The sequence below is a fragment of the Chaetodon trifascialis genome, chromosome 10 (genome assembly GCF_039877785.1).
Source record: "Chaetodon trifascialis isolate fChaTrf1 chromosome 10, fChaTrf1.hap1, whole genome shotgun sequence".
Lineage (NCBI taxonomy): Eukaryota > Metazoa > Chordata > Actinopteri > Chaetodontiformes > Chaetodontidae > Chaetodon > Chaetodon trifascialis.
This window is the reverse complement of record NC_092065.1, coordinates 11,961,331-11,985,897: the sequence shown is the minus strand read 5'-3', so window position 1 is coordinate 11,985,897 and position 24,567 is coordinate 11,961,331. Positions and strand designations below refer to the sequence as shown.

The following is a 24,567-nucleotide window of genomic DNA, read 5'->3' as shown; positions in this document are numbered from 1 at the left end:
TAATCAACCCTGATTCCAAAAAAGTTTGGATGCTCTGTAACACATAAACAAAACAGGATGTGATAATTTGATAATCCTTTTTGACATATATGCAATTGAAAAAAAAGACCATAAAGAATATATTTAATGTTTAATCTTGTCAAAATCATTGATTTTTGTAAATATCTGCTTGTTCTGAAGTTGATGTCAGCAACATGTTTCAAGCAAGTTGGGACAGGAGCAACTAAAGACTGGGAAAGTAGTGGAAAGCTCCAAAAACACCTGGAATTGAATATTTGTATTGAAATCGCAGTCAAGTCAGGCTACTGACCAAATACTCAAAGTAAAGTTTAGTGACGACAAGCTTGATGGATGTTGGGAATAAAGGACTGTGAATTACATTATAATAAACAATTAAGCCTTCAGCTGTCAAGTGTCAATAAGCCACAATAAATGGGCTTCTACAAGGTGCATTATTGTAGGAGTTCAGATAGTCCAAACTTAAGGCTGATTAATTTAAAAGGCCACTACAAAGATAAAACTAACTATGCTGGCAAATACCAACAGTGGATGCACCCCATTTAGCAAGTTCTTTTTATAGTACAACTCTTTAATTGATATATAATTTCTTAGCAATTAAAAAGCCATTAGTAAGAACATATAAACCTTTTTTTATGAATGCATTCTTCTTCCACTTTATATATGCTAATGGGGTTTTAATGAAGGTTGCTCCTCTTGTATGCTTAAGCTCAGGCTAAAATGAAAAAAAAAAAAAAGATAGGATCTGAGCCGAGTGTACATCTGAGTGTGTGCAGATCATCCTCAATTATTAACCACACTGTCAACACAGTGACATGTCCCCCTGCAGGATGAATGACAGCTAACATCACCAGTGGGCTGTGGATTGAAAACTTGTCATCTACTGGACTACTGAGAGTCACTGACAAGGACGCGCTCTCTGCACACACACTGTGGAATCACTCTTACAGGGAAAGCTCATTTTGCCTTCAGACAAATAAGATAAGCGTCAACCTGAAATCCATTTAAACTACCTGAGCAGGCTTCTCGTGAGATGGTATCACACACTCTGTGCTTGCATTCTTTATCAAAACACAAACACCCTCACTCACCCGGCCCATGGACTCAGCGATGGACTCCACCATGCCTCCGACCATCCCCCCTTCGCTGGCTGCCTCGTTCAAAGTCACCATGATGTCGTCCACAGCCTCCTTCATCAGCTGGGCTGCTTCAGAGATGGCATCGTGGGTGTGGGACGCCTGGGGGACACAGTCAGCTGATTAACGTTTCTGTGACACTGTCTTGGTCCAGCCAGAAGGAAATTTATCAGCTTGACAGCAGCTCCAGAGTGTCACTACAGCTGATAAGTACTCACTGTCTCACTGGAGCACACATCACCAGGCTGGATTCTTGCTGCTGTAAGGACTTGCACCACCCAAAATTCACTTGCAACAGGAAAATGGAATATTTGCAAGGGGGACAGTAGAGGGACTGGAGGATGCAGATTCATTTACAGACTAGCGTTTCAAAGCAACTGTGTCTTCATCAGAGTCAAAGATGTGGAAGTTTGCTGTCCTTGAACTGAGAAGCATCCGATTCAACTGCATAGATGGGCAGTCTTACAAGACAACATGAGTTCCTCACGAGGTGATTTTAATATTTTGTGTCTCTAATTATGTTTGAGGAACAGCAGAATCACCCAGGAATTGGATTACAAGTCGTGCGGTGAATGGGTTTTAAAAAATGATGGCTAAAATCTTAAAATCAATTCAAACACTAATAGAGAGCAATAAAACCTAGTGAGAACTCCTGCGGCTTCATTCTGTGTGAGTTTAATACGAGCAAATGACTTATAGCTGAGAGAAGAACATATAATAGAGAATTATATAATCGTATCATATAATAGGGAAACGTCTTCATGCTCAGCAGTAACGAATGACTTGATTCTCTTAAAAAAATGATCTACACTGGAAAAAAAGACTGCATTACTGTCTTGACCTGCTGAAACTGATCTTACTTGGTGGGATAAACACACTTGCTATATAAACTGATTTGTACCTTTGGGTTTCCCCCACCCTCCTTGGCAGCATAGAGCATCTGCAGGGCAGACTCAGACAGGGTCTTGGTCTGGTCCAGGATGGTCATCTGCTGCTGGTGGTCGTGCAGCTTAGAGGCCAGGCCCACCGATGCCACAATGAGAGGATCAAAGTAACTGGCCAACTGGGTCACCTGGGAGAAGTGTAAGAGAGCTGTCTGAGGAAGGATTGGATCACAAGATGGAAAGCAGACAGAATTGTTTTTTTCTTTCTAAATCCAGTGGGGATGAGGGGGATATATGGTCAGACCGGCACCTTGTGTCCTAGCTGGGCAGCCTCGCCTCGGGCCGCTGTGGAGACAGGATCAATCAGATGGCCAATCTCCTGCACAGACGATGTCAGCTGCTCCTGGAGCGCCTGGTGAGTTACAACGGCACACAATTACGTTATAAGTCACAACAGAAAGACTACAGATTCCATTAAGTTCTTCCTCTCAGACAAGACAGAGCTGATGGGGTGCTTGAACTCACTTCCATGGAGATATCATCTCTGCAGGGCAAGGTCTGCCCAACTGCAGCCAGGGAGGCTTGCTCAATGTCCCGGATACACTTATTGATGTTATCAATGGAGTAATCGCACTCCCTCTGACCTGGTGCCTTGTCCCTATCATAAGAAATGTTGAAATGGACATACACAATTACATTTCTGCTTCACTGTGCTAATAAATATAAAGAACATTTATACATATAAATAAAAATTAGGATAGAAAGAATAGTTTTCACTTTTCTGACAAGAGTTAATATCTGTATTAAATACGATGCTACAAACAGCAGCCCATTATCTTAGCTTAGCATAAAGACAAAAAAACAACAACAACAACAACAACAACAACAAAAAAAAAATCCACCATCCAGCGCCTCCAAAGCTCACTGACACAAGGGCGGTATGAATCTTCTCATCTCACTATTCTGACAAGAGTGAATGAATGAATTTCCAAAAATGACAAATTATTCCTTTAAAGCAGACTGTCAGCCAGGCTCTAATCAAATGCAGTCTATTCTGGGCCTTGGCTGCTGTGAGAATAGTGTATGCATGTGATTGGAGGAACACAGAACACTACCTTTGATGAAATGTGTTGCTGATCCACCATAGCTCATCGTCTCATCACTGCTCTGTAATGTTCACTAATCTATTACAATGCAGCTGGAATCTGGGCAGATATAAAGTAATGTGGCAATTTATTTCTTAGCTGAACAGACATCACAGAATAAGCCCTCCGATCTCAGAAACAATTTTTTCCACCAACTGGGAGCAAAGAATTCCAAATTTTGATTCATGATAATCCTGCAGAGACAGATGCGGCGGTCGGTGGGATTAATAACCAACCTGATGGAGGTGATGAGGCTCTTGATTGAATCAGAAACGGTTCTGGAGTGGCCAGCTAGTATGGACCAGGTGGGAGGGTCTTTGGGATTGAGGACCAGCGAGCGGGCTGTTTCCAAAAGGTAAGTGGAGCTGTCGAGCATGGAGCGGGCGGAGCGCACAATGGGCTCCTGTGCCGCTGAGCCCTGTGGAAATGAAAACGGTTAGAGCAGGTGAACAGGCCAGGTAGCAGCTCGACCGAGCTAGCCACATTGCTATGACAGAGTTGTTAATATTCCTTGACTACCTTGGAGAGATCAAAGGTGCAATCAAAGGGGGGGGGTGAGATTAGAAAGACAGCTTTACACACATGCAGGAAGAAACACCTTCAGTCTTTATGATCCGAGCCAAAGCCTCCCTCGACAATTAGATTAACAAGCCGAAGATTACAGCAGCTGTGCTGAGAGAGAGTGCCGTTAAACACTGCCCTCCAAAAGATTACAGCCTTAAAGCTTTTAGAGGAACTTGTTCCACTCAGATTGAAAAATAAAAGTCTATCTTTCTCCTTGAATCTTTCTTTGACTTTAAAAGAAAAGGGAAAATTGGACATCAATCCAGTCCCCCCCTCACCCCATGTTTTCTGTAACCCTTCAGTGTTGGCTCATACAAAGGTGCTTGTTTAAAGGGGAGTGCAGAAGTCAGGAACATATTCATTAAATCTCCCTGAAGAGTAGCTTCAAGATCCTCTGTGGGACGAGTGAAATAAAAAAAGTACTGGGATATTTCTAAACGGGCATTACAAACAAGCGTCAGACTGGTTGAATACCTCATTGCTGATCTGAGCTGGGATGCTCGCAAACTCAGGGTTGTTGGCAAAAGTAGACAGGTTTTCTACAGCCTCGAGGAGCGGCGTTGTAGCAACACGGCACCTGTTTCTGTTCTCTTCCGAAAAATCCCCGTCTAAGGCCTGAAAAGAGACGCCGCCATATGAATATTTGTCCACACGGAACGATGCACGCATTTACAGCTTCTCACTTGGCGGAAGAACTCTGGAACAAATTTACACTCAACGTTTTGATCAGTTGGGGAGTTGACCTTGATGGTTTTGACAAGGTTGGCTGTGGTGTTGGCCACCTCTTTGGCTGACTGGACAAACTGTCTCCTGGCAACGGGGTTGGAGGTCTTGGAGGAGGCCAGGCGGCAGGCGTTACACAGAGCGGAGGTGTGCTTGGCGACAATTGTTGCTGCAGACAAGACCTGACGAGCAAAGAAGCCCCAGCAAATGGGAAGCGGAATTGTGTGATAATGAGGTGTGTCCAGTGAATTACTGATGGTTTTCAAACTTAATGAGGCATTTAATTCAAGTCACAAGAGATCTGTATGCACTACTGCCCCCATATGTCAGGGAGTGGTCCTGTAAAAGTTTCAAGCTCAGCTTACCTGTGATGGACTACTGGCTGGGTCCACTAAGTTCTGACAAGCCATCTGTATAGCCTGGTGAGCCCTTGCAAACTGGATGGGATCCACCAGCCCCTCATGGCCTGACTGACTATTGGGATCAGACACACCTACAAGATAAGAGGCCTACAGGGCAGAAAACAAAAAGTCATATCAATGTATTGGTGTGCCGCTACAGGATCTTTTTTGTCCTCCAAGATCCTGTTTGTTGTCACAGACAAGCTAACATTCCCCACATGCAGTCCAAGTTCGTGAATAGATACAAAGAGAGATTTATATTGTATATATGGTGCAAAGAGCGGGAGCTTTTTGAGAGGAGATAAGCAGAGGGAACAAAAGGTCTGTCAGAGTGTGCCCTTTTCCAGACAAGCTGGCTGAATGCTGCAGGGAGGTGAGGATGTTATTTCACAGCTTTAAGGCTGGGACTCTGTAAAACCTCCAATGAAACCTGACTCACCCCGCCTCACTGTGGTGGTTTTCCGATAGCAAGTGTCCCGCTAAGGTCTAAATGTATTTTATGAATGGATTCCACCATCCGATTCCACCACCTTGTATTGTATCAACCTTAAAAACAATTAGTTTCTCCCAATTCAAACAAACTATGACTCATTCCAGGAATATATCAAAAAAAGAGGGGGAAGCAGAAAAAGAGAGCAGAAAGCTGAGATGAGAGCACGCTAACTCACAGTGAGTCAGTGCCCCGCTGCGACCTCACCTGTCCTGCAGCCTCCGTCAGCCCACACAGAGCTTTGGACGCCACGCCCACGCTCTCCCCAAAGGCTACCACATCACCTGTCTTACAGTGCTGAGAAATGCCTGCCATTGACTCTCCTAGGACCTGAGGCATTTGGAAATGGAGTACAAATTAGATCTTCAGCTGCCTACCACGTAAAATATCTCTGACAGTTAAAGTATATAGTTAGCACAATTATTTTGAAAGCCTGTACCTTTGAGTTCTCCATGACGCTCTCGATGCAGTCAAAGTAGGAGAGCTCGTTGACAGGCTCGTTGGGATTATCGAGGAGGCCTCTGACAGCCTGTACACGGACAGACATGATAATAATATAAACTAGCATGGACGCAGCAGTGAACTCTCCTGATTTTGCACTTTTATCAGCCACTTAATTTAGATTAGAAAACGGAAACACTTTAAATGTAAATCAAGCTGCCTTGATAAAATCGAGCCTTTCACATGCGCAGCCTTGTTGTCACTTTCAGTTACTTGAGCACAAATGAACCTATGCATTTGTGCCATTAATGCATATATTGTAGTTATAAATTTAATGTCCATCTACAATGAATCAAAATTGATGGAAGCAAAGGGTGAAAAACTGCATCTAGCTTCCCTGATTAAAAACACTCAAGCATGTACAGGCGACAGAAAACAGGCCTGATGAGAAGGAAGTCTTTGCGTTGTACAGTGTGTGTGAGCACGGCTACCTCCAACTCCCTCAAGGCGTTGTCACACTCCTTTTGTCCTGCTGCTTGCTGGGTACAGAGCGTGATCAGCTGGTTAATACTCTCTGTCACTGCCCTGAAACACACAGGCAGCCACACAGGCTTTTTAGCTCTCACATGTGTCCCCTGCATGCACACTCAGCCTGGCTTCACTCACGCTCACTCACACATGCTTTCAGCTCCCTTATTCAAGCACGCCACTGCCGGCCTCTCGCTGCGATGGGCTAACAGTGCACCGGAGTGCTGAGATTGTCTTGAGTTTGTGTTCAGCCTTGCTGAGCACAGACAGGCCCTAGCCAAGGCTTCCATCTTCCTAATTAGACAGAGAGAAGTCAGTCAGGCCCAAAGCCCTGCGGGACCAGCTGCTTGGCTTCTCACAAGGGTAAGGATACATACTCCTTCTAGCAATGCCGAACAGACACAGCTTAGGAGTGGCATTCAGATGCAGCAGTGGGGGAAGTTTAGTGACATTTAAGAGTAGAATTAGATTTTTTTCATAACTTTCTACAGGCCTGAATCTGGACCAGGATTCATATTTAGGACAAAATGGCTCAGTTTACCAGCAGATACTGTATCATATTCATTAGAGACAAACAGAAAATCTGATTCACATCATCTGCATCATATCACACCTTGCCGCCACAGCTAGAAGATTCTTGGCATTGGCTGCACCCGGATCCACAGACAGAGACTTGGCAGCCAACAGCAGCTTGCTGGACGCCATGGAGATGTTCTTCAGATTACCAATAACTTGGATCTGGTCGTCCTGGCTCTGCACAGGCAAGGAAAAAAAAACCAAAAAAAAAAACCACACAGGTGATCTTTAAAGTGGATTCAGAGCTCTGTTAAATCTTATCAAAAACATACACAGTATTTACTGTCAGTAACAGCTGTTAAGGGATAAAGTGCTATAAAGTATGTATCAATGTGTCCCAACCACCTGTATCCTTTTCCCTCCCTCAGCAGGCCTCTTTTAGGCCTAACCCTAACCCTGATTAAAGCTCGGGTGTCATGTTGGATCAACTCAAATCCCATGATCTTTCCAAATTAATGAGCAAAATAACCAGAACAAGAACATCACAAGATCTCATTACATCTGACTGTGTCAGTGCTCTTGGGGACAATCGTGTGCTTATCTGAATTAGATGAAAATGCCTAATTAGCAAATGACTTAAACAGCTTAGGCAACAGAGTGACACAAAAACATGAGTTTAACCACTCAGCATTTAAGGCTTTTACGTTTCTGGAGGTTTGAATGCTCCTCGCCATGTGGAAAACACTGGTGGCAGTGAATTACCACCGCAGTGATTCAATGGAGTTGGTAGTTTGGCTGTATGATCATGAAACCTACTTGGGTGTGTCCGGCCATTTCAATGCCAGCATCCAGGAACTCATCAAAGTCTTGGCTGAACTTCCCGGAGGCCGCAGCCAGCTGGCTGCTTGTTCCACGAGAGGAGTGGACGACCTCGCCTGCAGAGTGGTTGAGTTCAGCTGCTGTGTGGTTCAGATCAGTCTGGGCCTCCTGGAATGTCTTAAGGCACGGAGGGAGCTTCAAAGGCAAGATGTACATCAGTTAGGGGATATTGTAGTACTCATATGAGAAATTAAGCCGAATAGAAATAACCTGTTTGTGAATGGAGTGATATTTTAATGTGTGTGTTCAGTGCAGATGTTTTTTAATACAAATACACTAAAAGCTTGACTCACAACATCCACCAGCAGCTTCTTGCTGGCCTCTCCGATGCTCCTGAGGGCCATGTCAACATCCTTCTGGCCTGGCAGGCAATTCACACAATTATTCAGGGAGTGCGACACTGCTTTGGCCACCTGAAACACAGCACGACGACCAGTCGACAGAATCAGTCACTCGAACAATGCGTGACACAATACAAAGTCCCAGAGCAAAGCTATAAGGGGAGAAACATCTCAAATGCAAATCGGGCTCACAGTGGTGCACAGTAATCCGTGTCACTAATTTATGCTGCTGTCACAGATATATGCCAAACAATATGTTTATCCCCCGAAGGGCTGCAGGAGAATGAGCAGTTTTAGTCCGGCACTCCTGAGAGAGGAATACCAGGCGAGCGACAGAGCAGAGAGAAAATAGCAACGCTTAGAGGGGATGATTGTTATGGAAAGAAGAAATGTTTACAAATCAGCAGAGGAGAGGGAGCGAGGGGCCTGAGAGGAACAATGCGACCCCTACGTGAATATCACTGCCTCTGGGGGAGACATTACCGGGAGCTGCGGCATGCTACCTGTGCCAGTCTCTGCTGACTCTCAGCATCTCCTGGATGAACCAGGGCCTGATGGGCTTCATGGATCAGCATGGCAGAGCCCTCCATGACATACTGGGCTGAGTCCAGCATCGCAGCTGCAGCCTGGGGCTCCTTGGTGCTGGCTGCCACTCCTCTGGCTGCTTGGGCCAATGTCCTTAAAGCCTGTGCTGTTTCTCTGGCAGCCACACCTGCGAACAACCAGCCACATGGACAAAGATGAATCGTGAAGCATAGACAAATAATAAAATCAGTACAATAGTATCACGTGAAGATACAACCTAGCCATTTCATGTGCAGAACAGAAGTCTGGTGTCTTAGCTATGGATGTTACACAAGTGCAATATTCTATGGATATAGAGTAAATAAGATGTTCATATTCTCCTCTGCTGAACATTGTTGTGTAGTGAGAGTAAGTAACCATTTCTCTGTAGAAATTGAAACTGACATTTTACTAAACACATTCATTTCAGTCTCATTAGTTTTTGCAGCCGTCCTGTTCAAGCACTACAAACCGAGAGGTATGTGTATTTCCTGACTTAACTATAATTGCAGTAGCAGTGTGCAAATCAGCTGGCAGGGGCTAGCCGTACCACGCTGAGAACAAACTGATACTGAAATGCCCTCATTGTTTAAATAAATTAGTTAATATAATAAATATGGCCCCGCATGGGAGGTGCCTTTAACTTATTATACACAGAGCCGAGAAGAAAAGCAGCAAATTGCATCAAATTGCATTAGGCAGCCAAGTGGAGCCATTTGCTGATGGAATGTTAAATCTAGTGAAAATAAGATTAATGAGTAGCGAGCAGCACCCTGGGCCACAGCATGAGCTGCTGCCTGGGAGCGTTCATTGTTAGAAATGCTTTTCTCTATCTGTCTTCATCTCTCCTCCCCTGAGATCCCCAATTGAGCCAGCATTGACACGAAAACAGTCGGGCCCTGCTGGATTCAGAGTGTTCAGTTTAAGGTAATAGTGATAGCACAAACAAAGGGAGTCATAATGTTCCCCGCCACACTCCCACAATTTAAAGACACAACTTTTTTCAATAAAATTCAATAAAAATAAAAGTCAGCAATCCATATTGTTTACTATATGCATCGACTGCGACAATGTAAGCACTCTAGAAAGAACTAAATTATTTAACTAAATGGCTACTTAAGCTTCTGAGACCTGCTGTCTGTGCAGAATAACTTCTCTTACCTGTATAATGTTCATTGCCCTGCGCAGCACATGTCAGCAACTGGGCCATGGAGGAGCCCACAGCCTTAGATGTGCTTCCTAAATCCTGAGCGCACTTCTCCAGCTGCATGAGCAACAGATAACACAAACGAACCGCTGGATTCATCGATCTGCTCATCGTGTTCTGCTGTTGGACATCTACAGTGTGTTTCAACTGAAAGTGCACTGACCGTTTCTCCAGGAAGAGGTTTGAGTTGGCCATCAATGACAGACATCTTGGCATCCTGAAGCTCACTCTTGAGCGTCTGTACAGTTTTGAGGGCTGAATCGATCTCCAGAGGACCACAGGCTTCGTGGGCCTTCAAACAACACACACACATGTAAATGTTACTCACGCGCACCCATACATTGCGTGGCGCAGACAGGATGCCAGCCTATATGCTGTGCTTGGTATCTCTAAATGAGATCAAGGCGCTGGGCTTACCCAAGTGCAGCCATACAGCACACATTTCACAGAGACAGCAACAAATCCCACATCAGTGAGATGAATCCTGCTAGCTGTAACAGTGTTATGTAAAGATACCTTCTGGGTGGCTGTCCTGAGCTCGGCCAGGCAGGTAGCCAAGTTCTTGGCACACTGGCCCAGTTGCATCGCAGCAGCCTGGTCAGCAACCGTCGGAACTGCTGACTTTGCAGACGTCACCATCTTACTGCCGGGCTGAGGGACGGTGACAGACGAAGAACAACAGCAAACTGATAAAGCAGCTGTTTTTGTGTGTGGATCTGATGACAGAGTTTGCTAGTTAATGACAGGGTGAAAGCTCTAACCTGCAAGAAGCTCTGGCTGGCCATGATGAGGGCAAGCTGGGCACCGAGCTCCTCAGGCTGCGCCTGGGTGCTCCTCATGCCCTGCACCAACTGGGGAATACTATCTGCAACCGCCTACATTTAAATACATCATTAACGTATGCCTCATATACACACTGTCATGACTGAAAGAGAAAGGCACCACCAAGACGACCAAAGACACATATTTTATATTTTATACAAGGATCAAGATTTCCAGTGCATTATTTATTTTTTAATAGAACAGCTAAAAGAGCACATGATCTTACCTTGCAGCTGTGTACTAGCTGTTGGTGTGAGACTGTATTTTTGTTGGAAGCAGCAGCATTTTGGGCCGCTGCGATGGTCTGAGTAGCAGCAGCCGCTGCCTGCTTAGCAGCTATCTGTTCAGGAGATACAAATGGAAATCATTTAAGCTAAAGTGAGAGAGTGGAGCCTGGCTGAGAGTCACATTCTTTCACTCCGTGCAGTATTAAGCTGTCATGTTGTGTACGCAGACAGAGTTGTTCTCATCAGACCAAGAGGGGTCACAAACAAAATGTTTTGTAAGAGGGAAATGGGCGGGATCGCACTGCTCAACTGTTATTTCATGAGATGATCGGCATTGCTTTCTCCTTGCTGTGCTTCCAAAACTGAAGCACTAAAAATATACGGCTTCGCTCACATTAAGATTGACAGCACTGAAAGCAGAAGGAGAAGACATCCTTGTTGAGAGGATAAGGAGGACAGGATGAAAAAAGACAGCCAGAATACATGATATCATTACACTTAAAGAAAAACAAGCATGTAGAACTGACAAGAGAGGCAGAAGTAGCATCTTCTACCCATGTTTTAGTGGAGTCTGTATTTTTAAAACTCTATGCAGCATACTGTATTTTCCGTATGGCAGTGTGACAGGAGACAACAGGTAAGATTAAAGAGGTCTTAAGGAGCCTAAATGTGACTGTGATAATTGTGACATCCACACTTGCAGATTCATGACACTTTGGTCCTCATTGGCTCACACATTTCCTTGACGGAGGTGACCATTAGCGCCATTACCGAGACCATCTGATGCAAGGAGGCGGACTGAGATGTATGTCTGATAGCAGGACGATCCCAGCCCTGGGTAATGCATAGTTTATGTGCTTGGGAAATTGAACATTGGGCGCTCTGGAGAAGAGAGGGGCTAGTCATTAGGGGCAAACTGATACCAAAGGCTAAACACAGATCTTTACACTCAGATAGTTCACTCACAGCACTAATGGGATTTATAGCTCACTGCAACGGGAGAAGAGGAAACACACAGACAAACACACTAAATGGGCTGCATTTGTTCAAATGGCTGCCCAAGTGTTTCATGATTTGAATGCTGTCATATGTTCCCTTTATCCTCATGTCGAAACTCTCCATTTATTTCTGACACACTTCTACTTTGTTTATTCTACAGGGATGACAGAATGTGGGAACATCGATGGCAAGAAGAAAGGAAGAGAGTTTGTACTGATCAAGGTCAACAACACGTAGATGACGACATGTGCACTCTCATGACTCGCCTCCAGCCTGTTGACCAGTTTTTTCTTTATGGCGTTCTGAGCTGCAGCATTAGTGGCAACACGTAGCCCCTCAGCTGCCTCTCTGAGCCTCTGCTGCTGGTCCTCATTCTCTGGGTAGGCAGCCGCCCCCTGTGAGCACATAAATGCACAAGACACACATGTCTGTGACACATGCATACATATAACAATTGCTATCAGGGCTCAGCAATGGAAGTTTAACAACTTATACACGTTGTACAATAGATGCAAAGGGGCACTTAGCTCTGACTGCTTTCTGACAGTTTCCAAGGAAACAGCGATTGCCAGATTCCTACTTCCTCTTTGATAATGGCAGTGATGTGGTGATTAATGTGTCACGGATCAAAAACATCTAACGTGCCACAAGCAGCGTTTCCCTTGCCTGGGTATTTCACACTGATAATATCCTGCTCGACAGTGCCAGGGGCTTATTAAGAGCCACGGATGCTGCACCCTTTTATTTTGGATGTGAAATGGATGCTGGTAGCTTGTGCATGCAGTAATACAAAAATGTGTATTCCATCAAATGAAAGCATTTCAGTTCAGTTCATCTTTTAGGAGTGAATTTAGTATGACGAGGAACATCATGGCAGTGCTGGGAGAAACAGAAAAAAGCTGAATAAAGCGCACAATATCAACAGTTGTGGATCAACCTGATTGTTTATTATGAGGTTAAAATAATAAGAAATGTGTCTTCTGTATTAATTTGGAATAGAGTAATTAAACTACAGAAAATAAAACAATGTAATTATGACAAAGCAATTGATTAGATAATGAGAAAATGACAAAAAAATGATAAATCACATTAGTTGTTGTTTACATGCCAGTAAACAATCAGTCATATTTATTGCATTACAATGTGAGAATAAAGGTACTCCACTCTTACCTTAGCAGCCTCCACCATCCGAGCCGTGGCATCAGCCAGGAGTTTGGCTGCAGCCAGCAGTTTCTTAGAGTTGTCAACGTCAACTTCGGCCTCTGCGTCAGATCTCATGGCATTGACCAAGTCAGAGGTGGCCTGGGCTAACACCCTGGCCTGACGCACCATCTCACCTATTCACACATACAGACAGAGAGTTTGTCCCCGCAAACATCCAGATTATCCACTCAGATGGCAGCGCAAAGACAAAGCTGATTTGGTGTCTGCAAAGTTACATCTGTTTTTGTTTTTCTGTCTGTTCTTTGTGCAGATTGCTGTAGATTTGCATGCATTTCGACGGTGAGAACTTTTTGAAAGTGATGGTTTCAGAGTTGTCATCACCCGTTTAGCCATTAGAGTGGAGGATGTGTTCCCTATCGCAAAGGAATTCCCAAACAATCCAAGACAAACAGCAACACTCTTCAAATCTGAGCCAGGTCAGTAATGTATAAGTGTGGCTGGCTGGTCCCTAACACATGCTTTTGCTTTAACAGCCAATAGCACGTCATTCATAATTTTGTTGTGGTTAGTCGAAATTTATAAAGACATCTCTGTCTTTAACTGAATCCAAAAAACCTAATCTTGCAGTGCAGTTGGAATATTTCAGCCTGTTTCCAACTAGATCTAGAAACTAAAACTCAAATTTCAGAATAAAATGATATGCAGAATATGCAAAGTAAGCAGTGTCTCCAGCCGCCAGAAACAATGCAGTGGAGTAAAAAGATAAATAAGATAATCACAGTACAACAAATGTACTTCGTTACAATCCACAACTGCACATGTGCATCAAATGCATGTGTGATATGGATAAACTCTCATATGGGTCATTCTATAATGTAATATCAGTATATGTATATTATGAAATATCTGGATGGTCTGTAGAGTCTATTTCTGGCTAATCCAGTGACGTAAATGGCTAAAAAAGAAAAATAAGTCATCTAATACATGTAAAAATCCTGTACATCCCATACTGAGTTAAAGCAGTCCCGTCCTCTCATCTATAGCATTGCCCACAATGGCCCAACACAACCAGCGATATCAAACGCATAATTATTCCAGCAGACACAGCGTGACAGTTGATGGATTAATAGAATCTCATATCATCATATCTCCAAACCCGTGTGCATCTCAAAGACGTTTCTGTAAGTGTTCCAGTCTTGTGGAGACGAATCGTTTTCACCTTCATGAACTTTTATGGCTGACGGTTTCCAGTGAGTCATCCTCTCTCACACAAATGAAAGTCTTTGGAATATATGTAACATCTCCCCACACACCTGCTATAAAAAGCTGTGTTTCCCAAACACCCACCTCCAGCTTGAAATAACTCACCCAGAGAAGTGTATGAAAGACAAGACATCCAGGTGCTTTACAACCTACATCCAGCAGCCCCGGGAGTCGACCGACACACAATATGTAGAATGAACTTGAATCACTGAATGCTGATCTATAGCTGCAGGTTTTTTTTTTCTTGTTGATTTATAGAAGGTAAAATGTTTGTCCTTCCAAAAAAATGCCCAGGTCATGTGTTTCCTGTTAAGTTTCAAAGCCTCCCTGATGCTGATTGAGACCAGATTGAGAGCTGTGTAGTGGTTTTGGATGACATGTTTCTTACAACCTCTTGAGAAATGGCTGGGGTTGGGAATTCTTCAGCCTTATGGCTCAAACCATAACAAATAGCCCCAGCTTTGAAAGCAGGGGTTTGTAGCTCACTTAACATAGACACAAATATGGATAATATCTTAAGGCTCCCTTATGTAGTCGAAACACATGAGAACAAATGAAAGCAGGTCTTTATTAAAGATCCTGATTTATTACCGGCAGCCCGTTGTGAGTAAACAGATAAACCGAGGAGACACCAAACAACTGTAATTAACAGCATTTTTCAGAGGGCTTCTCCCACAACATCCTCTTGCCTCCAGCGTTTCTTTCTGCACTCACCGGCATCACCCATGGAGGTGAAAATGTTTTCTGTCACGTTCATGATAGTGTCCGTGGCCTGGTCGTAACGTCCGATGGGCTCTCCGCAGCTGGCGTAGTGGCGGACGTGCTGCAGCAGGTCGCTGAGGGCCTGGCTCACCACGCCAGCTGCCGCCCCGACTTGCTTCAGCAGCTCGCCGTCGTCGCTGGCCGAGCGGCAAGACTTGACACAGGTTTCCACGGAGCGGTCCACCAGTTTGCCGGCCTCGACAAGCTGCTCCTGACACACTGGGGAGCTGATGGTTGGGCTCACCACCTGCACCGAGCGTAGCCGTTGGCAGAAAGGCGAATGAATTACAAGAGGCGTAGACTATTATGATGACAGACACACTACAGCAGTGGCAATCCTTATTTAATCTAAATAAGTGTGCATGAATAAAACTGGTATTTATTAGCTTCTGACCAAAAAAGCACATTTTTTTTGCTCATGATTTCACAGAGAGACCGGTTTTTGAACTGAAAAAAAAAAAAAAAAAAAAGCTCAACATTGCACTTTTCCATGGTAAACTGGAAATAGTAAACAATGGTCAGCGTCATTCATTCATTCTGCTTGGCTGATTTCCTGCATGTTGGTATGTCCTTTACCTACTTGCCTACTGAGATGAGTAAGTTTTAGATCAGTACCTTGGTGCAAGCTACCAGCTGCGAGGTGGACAGGGCACACTGAGTGGCAGCTGCGATCACCCGGTTCTGCAATATGGTGTCCTCGGCCACCTGGGCCACGTTCTTGGCCTTCAGGACTAACATAGCAGCTGCATTGGCCACTGCTTTGGCCAGATTCATCAGGGTGTCCTGCAACATATTAATCAATGTCCTTCACTGAAACACTGCACAGCTGCGCACATGTGACTGAGGGGAGAAGGAAAGTAAATGTTTGTAACTCATTTTGCTCAGCTGATGTAGTGTGAATACTGCACATCTCATGCAGCAAGAATAGTGTAATAGTAATGTAGTGATTATGAAATTAACCAGGTGAATAACAAATGATATCTCTATTAAGCGATTGTATTAAAAACTACACTAATCTTTGTGCAGTAGAAGACTACTGTCCATGAGATGAAGAATACAGATGTTATATAAGCGCTCTTCTTCAGGCATTAACACTAAAGAGAGTGGTGTCAAGGCTGTAAGAGACATTTAGGAAATAAAAGATATATATGTAGAAGGTAAATGGCGCTGTATTGTATTTTACTACTAAAAGCTCCTCCTGATGCTTTGTTATAAAATCAGCATCACAGCAGTCTAATAATAAAGCCTGATATGATTACATAAGTGTGTATTGACATTTTTAAAGGGGGGCTAAGAATCTGTGTGTGTGTCTTCCTGTTTGGCCAGCAGTGTCATAGAAACAGTGAGTGGGCGGCGTCCAACCTGGAACTTCTCATCGGTCTCGCCCTCCCCCATGTGACGGAGCAGGTCCCCGCTGGCCTGTCCGATGCTTCCTGCCGCAGTCAGCACCGTCTGTCTGGGCTGCACGAGGATGACATCACCACATTCATTACACTGGGCCGGCCTGTTCTCACACAGGCCCCAGTGAATTATCTAAAACAGGCTTCTGGATCAAAAATCATCATCACTGGGACACTGATAAAAAGAAAAGCAGTTCAAGGCCGCATGGCTTTGTGGCTACTGGGATTACAGTGGAGGATAAAGCTAAGTCAGTGCAATAATCAGCCGGCTTCTCACCTCGGCGGCTGCAGGCTCAACAGATCGCAGCAGATCTGACACAGCTCCTGCCAGCATGCGGGCAGCACCCATGAGCTTATGTCCGCTGCCCACCTCATCGTCCATTAATGCCGCTAGCAGCTTGACGCCCTTAGACATCTCCGTGAGGTTGGAGGAGATGGTGGTGATGGCGCAGCCCACCGCTGTGTAGTCGGTTTCTGTGGGCTCACCTGCGGAGGATGGATGGCCATCATTATTACAAACTACACCTCTGCTGTGCATCTCAATTTGCTGTGCTGCTGCCACATTGATTTAGCTAATCCACAGGGCAGCTCGCGTGTCACATGCTTTAACGCACACATCAGTGTCAGCGCCATAATTAGAGCCCATTTGAAATGGTTCCACGGAGATGAGCACGTTGATGGAGCAAGTGGCCATGAAGAAGAAAAACTTTGTATTAGATAGCAGATAGTGACGGGAATAAGTGCAACCAAACAGATGGCAAGGTAAGATTAAAACCCTGCAAAAGGCTGGCAGGAGCCTGACTGGCACTGTGCCAAGTAAAACGGGGAGCAGAGAGAGACACACTGGAAGTAAGCTGAGGTTCAGGACAACAAGTTCAAGATTTATTTATCAGCCGGAATGTTTATTAGGGAAAATATCCCTGAATGCACCCTTGTTTAAAAGTGCATCATCACTGACCTGGAAAACATGTTTATTGATTCCCACCTTGGGGTTACAATAACATAAAGATAAACAATATTTTTAATAACAGGGCAATTTCCTTTAGAGCTTTGCCCGGCCCGTACTTCATAAAGCAGAATGCTGGTGCAGAAATAAATGAAAACTGAAAACGATAGCGTGTTCCATCCTTTAGCTGTTTAGTATTCTCCTGGGCACTCACCTGCAGTGAGATTGACCACAGATGCTGTTCCAGCGGTGATGGCATCAACTTGAGAGTGGATTTCATGTTTGGATTCATCCACTTTGTTCTGAACCCAAACCCTGGATGCCTTTCGGTGGAGGAGGGAAAGGAGAGCTATTGGCTTTCATCACAGTGGGTGATTTTCAGCTCATATAAACTTTCTCGTGCAGGATTAAAGGACTAGGGCTGTACAACACCTACAGTTTTGGAAATGCTCGGGCATGAAATACAACCTCCATATTTACAGCCAGTTATGTGTCCTAATTATATTTGAGAAATATGATGGACTTTGATGTGCTGTGAATTTTTAATTCCATCGAATCTTTCTTTGCTTTGCAAAACCAGAGGCTGTGATATCAGAAAGCGCAACTCAAGAGCTGGAGAAGTGGAACTGGAGTTGCTTTAAATGATGGGATGTGGAGGAGTATTCTATCTATCTAGATATTTTTAAAAACTGTGTAGTAAGTAGAAAAGAGACTTACCAAGTCGTGGCCCAGGGGAGGCAGATTATCTACATTCCCCAGGTCAGCCTGAGCCTGCTGCACAGCCTGCATGCTGCTGTTGATGGTCCCCATAAGGGCCTGCTGGGCCAGACTCTGGACAATAACAAACAACAGAGACACACAGCGTGCAAATGACTAACCAAAAGCAATCTAAATAGACCATATGTATGTATTGCATGTTGGTGCAAAGCTGTGAAATGCTCTTGTAATCTAATGTCTATAAACCGCAGGAGACAGACAGGCTTTTAGTGTGAGGACGAGGAACTTTTCATTCTCGGTCTCACTCACAGCCCTCTTCATATTGTTCGCTGTGGTTCAAGGCTGACAAGAGGGACCACAAGCAATATTTCAAATGCCGCAGATCAGATTTACATAAAAAATGCGAGAACGGTCTCGACACTGTTCTGATATTCAAAAAAATTGAGCCATTATGTTGAGCTCTCATTTTCTCGTCCCCTCCGTCATTTTTTTGGTTCACACATGGTATTTTAATTGCACAGATTGGTCCAAGGTTGGATGCGACAATTTCATGTCAAAATATGGTGACACAGGGGGAATGCGATATTTGTCCAGGACACTAAATTTGCTCGCAAGCGAAAAAGCTCTCACTCACCAGTGGGGGCATGTGTCCTCTGTGCATCTGTCCTGTGGTGATCTGCTGCTGCGCAGAGGGCATAGTCCCCATGTTGAAGGTGTCAGGGCCGCCGATAGAGCCAGACCGAATTATACCTGGAAGTGCTACTGAGCCATGCTCCACACGACCCACCCGATTGAACTGCTGCTGCAAAATTGTGGACCTTAGACAGGAGAAAAAGAGACAGGGAGGGGACGAATTTCATAATTAATCACAAACACACATTAATCGTGCAGACACATTCCAACCTGTGACCTTCAGGCTATGTGGAAAACGTGGAAAAAACGTGGAAAACTAAGGATCTAAATTAAAGCATGTGTGCAGTACAAACATAAATAAAGTGAAACACCGCATTAACAGTTTGATTTAGGGTTGGTGACTGCGTGATGATGTTCATGGTGCTTTTCATATGCTCGTCTATGCTTATGAAAATGATCAGATCTATTATAAATGATCCTATTTATCCTATTGTCTCTACAGGAACGCTGTACTTTGCAAACTAACCCTTTGAGGTGTTCTACAGACGAATATTTTCCTTTGAGTCACTTGTGGATCTTTAAATTCTGCTAATTGTTCAAGCTGATAATGCAACTGTTACAAAATCATAATTAAAACAATTATCATGCTAACAACTGCTCCCACAGTGAGTAGGCATTGTCAGAAAGAATAATGTACGGAAAAATGTCTGTTTTCCTGCCCAGCTCAACAGATGCTCCTGACTCCATTGGTTAATTATGGCTTGTTTTGAGAGGCAGCAATTATGTTTTTGTGCTGAGAACCACAACATGAGTCAATTGGCCCATAAGCAGCGGGAATATGATGTCCCATTCTGCCAGAGAGTGGTTTCACTGAGAGCCATGTGGTTTTCCAGTGACAACAAATTTCCATGCTCTGCGTGATAGAGCCCTGGTCCATCAGCATTACCTTCATTTCCGTCAGTCACTGAGCTAGACCGGGAAAATCAGGAGAGACAGCATCCAACCGAGAGATAAGAGTTAGTGAATAAAACAGCTTCCGACGAGATGATATCTTAACCTGCGTCCTCGCTTCCAAATGATGCCGCATTCTTTTGGAGAACAAAATGATAGTTTAGTGGCTTCACCCTGAAGCAGGTTTTGTGTTTAGGTTTGCAAAAACAAAAATCATCCGAGGAAGCAATTTAACGAATTGTATTCCGGACTATCGACAACGGTGTTAGTGTTATTTTGAAAATCAACGTGCTGTTTTTATGTTTCATTCCCACATTACCTCTCTCGGGGTTACTATGCTGAGCAGGCAGAAACGTAATTACATGCACAATTAAACAGTGAGGTTTAAATTCATGAGGAATAACTAGACTGTGCTGGCTCAATCAGAGTGGTCAGCGTGCAACACAGTACGAGTGCTACCCACTTCTTCGGGGAAACCGATTCCTCCAGCATGGTGGATTCCTCATCTCCCTCCAGGCCGAAACGGTCCTTACTCTGCTTCTGTTGAAAAAGAGCAACAGCTCAGCGCACAAAGTAGGCTAGATGGAGAAGTAGATGTATGCTGTATGTATTCAAATTTTACATGCATTTTTGAATTACTTGCCTTTTTGAGAATGATATCAATGTATCCTGCAATAAGCTGGGATATCTGCTCTCCCTCTGTAGTCTGGACAGAGTAGTAACTCTCCTGGTACTCTCCGAAATCCTTTAAAATGTAGTGGAGACAGCAGAGAATCAGGGTAAACTATTTAACATCTATCTCGCATTGACTGAATACCTAATAAGATCCTTACAGTGTGTTCACACACAAAAAAAATGTCTCACTGGTTGAGCTTCTTGTCAACACCTTCATTATTTCGACCCTTAGTGAAAAGTACAACTGACTGGCTGCTGTGATGCACCCTGTCAAGGGGCTGATTAAAAATTACATGTAGTCAATCTCAAAACCCACTTCAAAGCATTCTACACGAACTCAAGGGTGAATATTTTTAGTTTAAATCAATGTTGGCAAATATACCTTGGAGTATTTTTACAATTTGCATAATCTATTAATCTTTAAATGGAGTGCTGCTTTCCAATATGGGAGCAAAACAGACTGTTGCCAACAGCTGGTAAAGAAAATTGAAAACGCTTTCAGATAAATAATACATCCAAATTCTGCACATTCTTCCCCGGGCATCTATTGTTAACTCAGATGAAATAGCTGGCTAGCACGCTGAAAATATTCAATATTGGGAGTGTGAGGTCTAAATAATTTTTAGGATGCTGTTTGTGAAAATGAAAACTCGGGGGGGGGATAACATGCACAGAATAAGTGAATATGTGCACAGGATTAGGAGTGTGTAACATCTGACTCTCCAAGTATTGCTTGGACTCGATGCAGAGAGGCACACAGTACCAGGGTGAAGCTCTTGGGGGAGGCAGCCCATCTCTTGACTGTTGTCAGAGGCCACTCCTGCACCACATCCTTCGTCTTCTCATCCACTCGCATCACTGACTCTTTGGTTATCCCCAGCAGCCGCGGGACTAGCTTATTTTTACCCTTCATCTTTTCCTGTCAGATAAAGAAACATCAGACAACATTTATGTCGGTGCTAAACACCTACACAGATGATTCATTCAAGGCGCAAAATCGTTGTGCCGCTCTGCCGGTGCTGTTGCTCTGCACACGCTGTGTCCGTGGCTTAAAAGTCCCGAGTGGAGGAGGAGAAAGGGCAGCTGTGAACTGACCCAGCAGAGTTCAGGCTTGTTTAACTGCTGCTTTATTGAACAGGGTCTCCACAGGCTTTAGTCACTGTCAGCACACAGCATGGTGCTTCCAGCAGCTCTCTGCCTGACCAGCTCCAGTGCCCTCCACTCTCTGCCCACTGAAAATCTATTACAGCTCACTTCAGAGACTGAGCCTACACTTGGCGCCCCTCCAGGGGTGCAGAGGACGACACAGAAATTAGCAGTTTGTAGAGACGGGGGAGTTCAAAATACGTAGATTATGTGTCTCCGGGCTATTGTTTATTTTTTTTGTTTTTTTACTGGGTCAAAACAGAGAGCTGTGAGAATGGCACAAAGGCCAATAAGTGGAACCACTTCTGGGTTCAGGGCTCACAAGGGCTGATAACATTATCCCAGTGTCCACGATATCTTCATACAAAGTTTTATTAAAAGCTTCCATTGTTTCAGGTTATGTTACTTGGACGTCATAATTATCAAGGTTGTACTCAAGCAGGAAGTTTGACTTTCTAATCTGAAGTGGGCAGCTGAGGTATTAATCATTTTACAATGTTCAACCTTGGGTACTGTTGGGGAAAATCTGCTAGCGAAAAAGACATGACATGACAATAGAAAGGGGGGTTTAGAGGTTAAGCACCTGCACGCATGGCTGCAGCAAACACACACACAGACTTATTTACTTTCCATGTGCAGTATTTCCATATTGCTGTGAAGTTTACGGCAACAAAAGGGTTGCTGGCCGAGAACCTGCAGTGATTAAAGACTGACAGACGAGAAATGGAAGGTTACAATAAACTCTCAGATGTGCCTCAACAAAGCCAGGTCTGTGCTTTTGCCTTTGCTAGCATCAAGAGGAGAGTGCAGCTGGAGTGAATTATTTAACAGTCTTGAAATCTCCATCACTGCATCCCCTCATCGAACACGCACTCTTCCTTCCATACGCACACACACTCGCACACAAAGATAATCCGAACCCTGCAGTCTGCTTTAACTAACATTCCATTTATCGTCCATTAAGGCCCCAGCAGAAAACTGCACTCTTCCTCTTCTTTTTCCACCCTTTCCTAAAAGGTCAGAACCAAATGGGCTGCTGTCTGAGACCTCTTATAATACCTGCTGATGTGACTTCATCCCATTCGCACACTGCACTTCCATTCCACTTTTGTGTTCGCCAAAGCAGAACAGGACAGAATTGCTATTGTCGCAAGTATTTCCCAGCACCGAGTGTGCGGCTGACCTGCAAACGCACGAGCTTCCACGCTGAAGCTTCTGATTTGTTGTGATAATGGGGTTTTTGGTGTTTTCAACAGGCTTTCATACCTGTTTGACGGCACAGCACATCACAGAGCCTCTTTCTATCGCAGCTGCCACTCATTAGTGCAGAGGCATTACGTGCCCGTTTTCTCTAATCAGACGTGATATTTAAATGACATATCTCAGCAATTATTAGAGGAGAATTCTGATTTTATTTTCATGTCTTCCTCATTTGCATCAATTATGGTTACATTGCACTGTACTCTGTGCACGGGTGTAAATCGGCGTGGTTGTCGCTCTTACCTTCACCAGGAAGAAGGACACTCCGTAGGTCTGCAGGGACCTGGCAAGCTTCACGTACTTCACTTTCGCCTCAATCTCCGTCATTTCTCCACAGTTTTTATGATCCTGGACAAACGACATCAGTTACGTCTCCTCCCCCTCAGACTGATCATTACATATGTTCCGTGTTACGTTATGTGATCTACATGTTTTTCAGCAGAGAACAAATTACTATAATTCCCATGGGCCACCCGCAGTTTCAAACACATTATTTTCTTTGAGTGCAACATTCGAGCGATGCAATGTACATACTTGGAATATTTTCTTCTCGGAGCCTCTTTGCTTGATGTACTCTTTGGGTAGGAACTCCTTCAGGCTGTGGAGATAAATGACATTTTTACATGGTTACCCTTTTGCGCTACAGGCATTTCCTTCTCTGTTAAAATACCTCTGCATATGAGGTCATACTTGTCCTACTGCCTACATGTCAGAAAACAGTTGTAACAGCTGACATCACCCCTGAGCTTTCCACTGGAGGAAATCCCTGAAGCAACAGCCTGTGCTGAAGCAGGAGATAACCACTGTATAGCCACAGCTGTGAACTGAACATATGAAAGCACAACCCACCATACAGAGCAATTGTGAATGTTGGTGTTAATGCATGTTTCGGATCGGAAAAGCTTACTCGAGGAATCCGGGCTTGTGTTTGTGCTCCACGTGGGGTCCAAACTGGATCTGAGCCTGGATTCCGGCGAACTCACAGGCTTTATCAAAGGAGACAGGGTGGGATCCGTTCAATATATCATCCCTAGCCTGGAGGAGACATGATGAGAGGGGGGTTAGGGAAAGGCAGAAGCACACATCCAGGAAATGGATGGAACTACAAAGGCACGAGAATTATCCAAAATTCACCCAACAGAGCACCGTGATGAAGACTTTATTGTGTGCTTTGAATGCAGTGTGGCTTCAGAGAGGATGTCTTCTAAGTGAATGACTAAGTGTATTTCTAGAGCAGGAACATCATAACTGAGACTCATCGACACAGGGGAGCCAAATAAGATTTATTTGTGACAATAAACGCTGTTCTGCTGGCTTTCAAATGCAGCAGCTCTCACAATTTGTCATCACAGCCCATTACGTGTTATTAAAAAGGAAAACACATTACACAAATGCATCAGCCTTTCACAATATCCCATCTGCATTACAGAATGGTCCTCAATATGTCGGTGAGGAATCTTAAAAAATGTTTATTTTTTCCCACTGAGCAAAAAAAAAAAAAAAAAGCTCGTTTGGTGCTGCTGAGACATCACTTATTTTTCAATGCATTTTCAGGCAGGCTGTCTACATTATCTTCACCATTATGGTAGATGGAAAGGGTGAAGCCTTTGTTGACATCTTTCAAATGGTTGTCAGTGTGTGCCGTTTTCTCCAGGGGGCAGTCAGCTCTGCATCTCCCAGTCTTCTCTCATTCCCTCTTTCGAGTTCACTGCTGCAAAATTAATGGCTCCAAAAGCTGAGAGGCCTTGCAGACAGTGAGAAAGGC

General features: G+C 44.2%; 1 protein-coding gene across 4 annotated transcripts in view; it reads right to left on the bottom strand.

Annotated features, from left to right (window-relative positions):
• Nucleotides 1-24,567, bottom strand: part of tln2b (talin 2b) — an 81,996-nt gene that overhangs the window by 17,959 nt on the left and 39,470 nt on the right. For 3 of the 4 annotated variants that reach the window (XR_011602526.1, XR_011602527.1, XM_070971714.1), the window contains exons 7-41: nt 23,710-23,837; nt 23,337-23,400; nt 23,046-23,150; nt 21,160-21,315; nt 20,365-20,466; nt 20,185-20,261; nt 18,772-18,955; nt 18,138-18,251; nt 17,635-17,743; nt 16,752-16,960; nt 16,437-16,535; nt 15,690-15,857; nt 15,027-15,321; nt 13,056-13,222; nt 12,152-12,280; nt 10,886-10,999; nt 10,599-10,712; nt 10,354-10,488; nt 10,001-10,129; nt 9,792-9,894; nt 8,570-8,778; nt 8,019-8,138; nt 7,663-7,860; nt 6,944-7,083; nt 6,294-6,387; nt 5,801-5,890; nt 5,569-5,691; nt 4,836-4,979; nt 4,467-4,652; nt 4,222-4,362; nt 3,420-3,601; nt 2,564-2,696; nt 2,349-2,450; nt 2,056-2,226; nt 1,110-1,256 (exon numbers count right to left, since the gene is read on the bottom strand). Coding sequence is in view for 2 of the 4 variants with exons in the window: in XM_070971714.1 (XP_070827815.1) it covers nt 1,110-1,256; nt 2,056-2,226; nt 2,349-2,450; nt 2,564-2,696; nt 3,420-3,601; nt 4,222-4,362; nt 4,467-4,652; nt 4,836-4,979; nt 5,569-5,691; nt 5,801-5,890; nt 6,294-6,387; nt 6,944-7,083; nt 7,663-7,860; nt 8,019-8,138; nt 8,570-8,778; nt 9,792-9,894; nt 10,001-10,129; nt 10,354-10,488; nt 10,599-10,712; nt 10,886-10,999; nt 12,152-12,280; nt 13,056-13,222; nt 15,027-15,321; nt 15,690-15,857; nt 16,437-16,535; nt 16,752-16,960; nt 17,635-17,743; nt 18,138-18,251; nt 18,772-18,955; nt 20,185-20,261; nt 20,365-20,466; nt 21,160-21,315; nt 23,046-23,150; nt 23,337-23,400; nt 23,710-23,837 (4,881 nt within the window). In the remaining 2 variants the exon portion in view is untranslated. The remainder of the gene's footprint in view (nt 1-1,109; nt 1,257-2,055; nt 2,227-2,348; nt 2,451-2,563; nt 2,697-3,419; nt 3,602-4,221; nt 4,363-4,466; nt 4,653-4,835; nt 4,980-5,568; nt 5,692-5,800; nt 5,891-6,293; nt 6,388-6,943; nt 7,084-7,662; nt 7,861-8,018; nt 8,139-8,569; nt 8,779-9,791; nt 9,895-10,000; nt 10,130-10,353; nt 10,489-10,598; nt 10,713-10,885; nt 11,000-12,151; nt 12,281-13,055; nt 13,223-15,026; nt 15,322-15,689; nt 15,858-16,436; nt 16,536-16,751; nt 16,961-17,634; nt 17,744-18,137; nt 18,252-18,771; nt 18,956-20,184; nt 20,262-20,364; nt 20,467-21,159; nt 21,316-23,045; nt 23,151-23,336; nt 23,401-23,709; nt 23,838-24,567) is intronic. The other variant, XM_070971716.1, reaches the window with a different exon arrangement.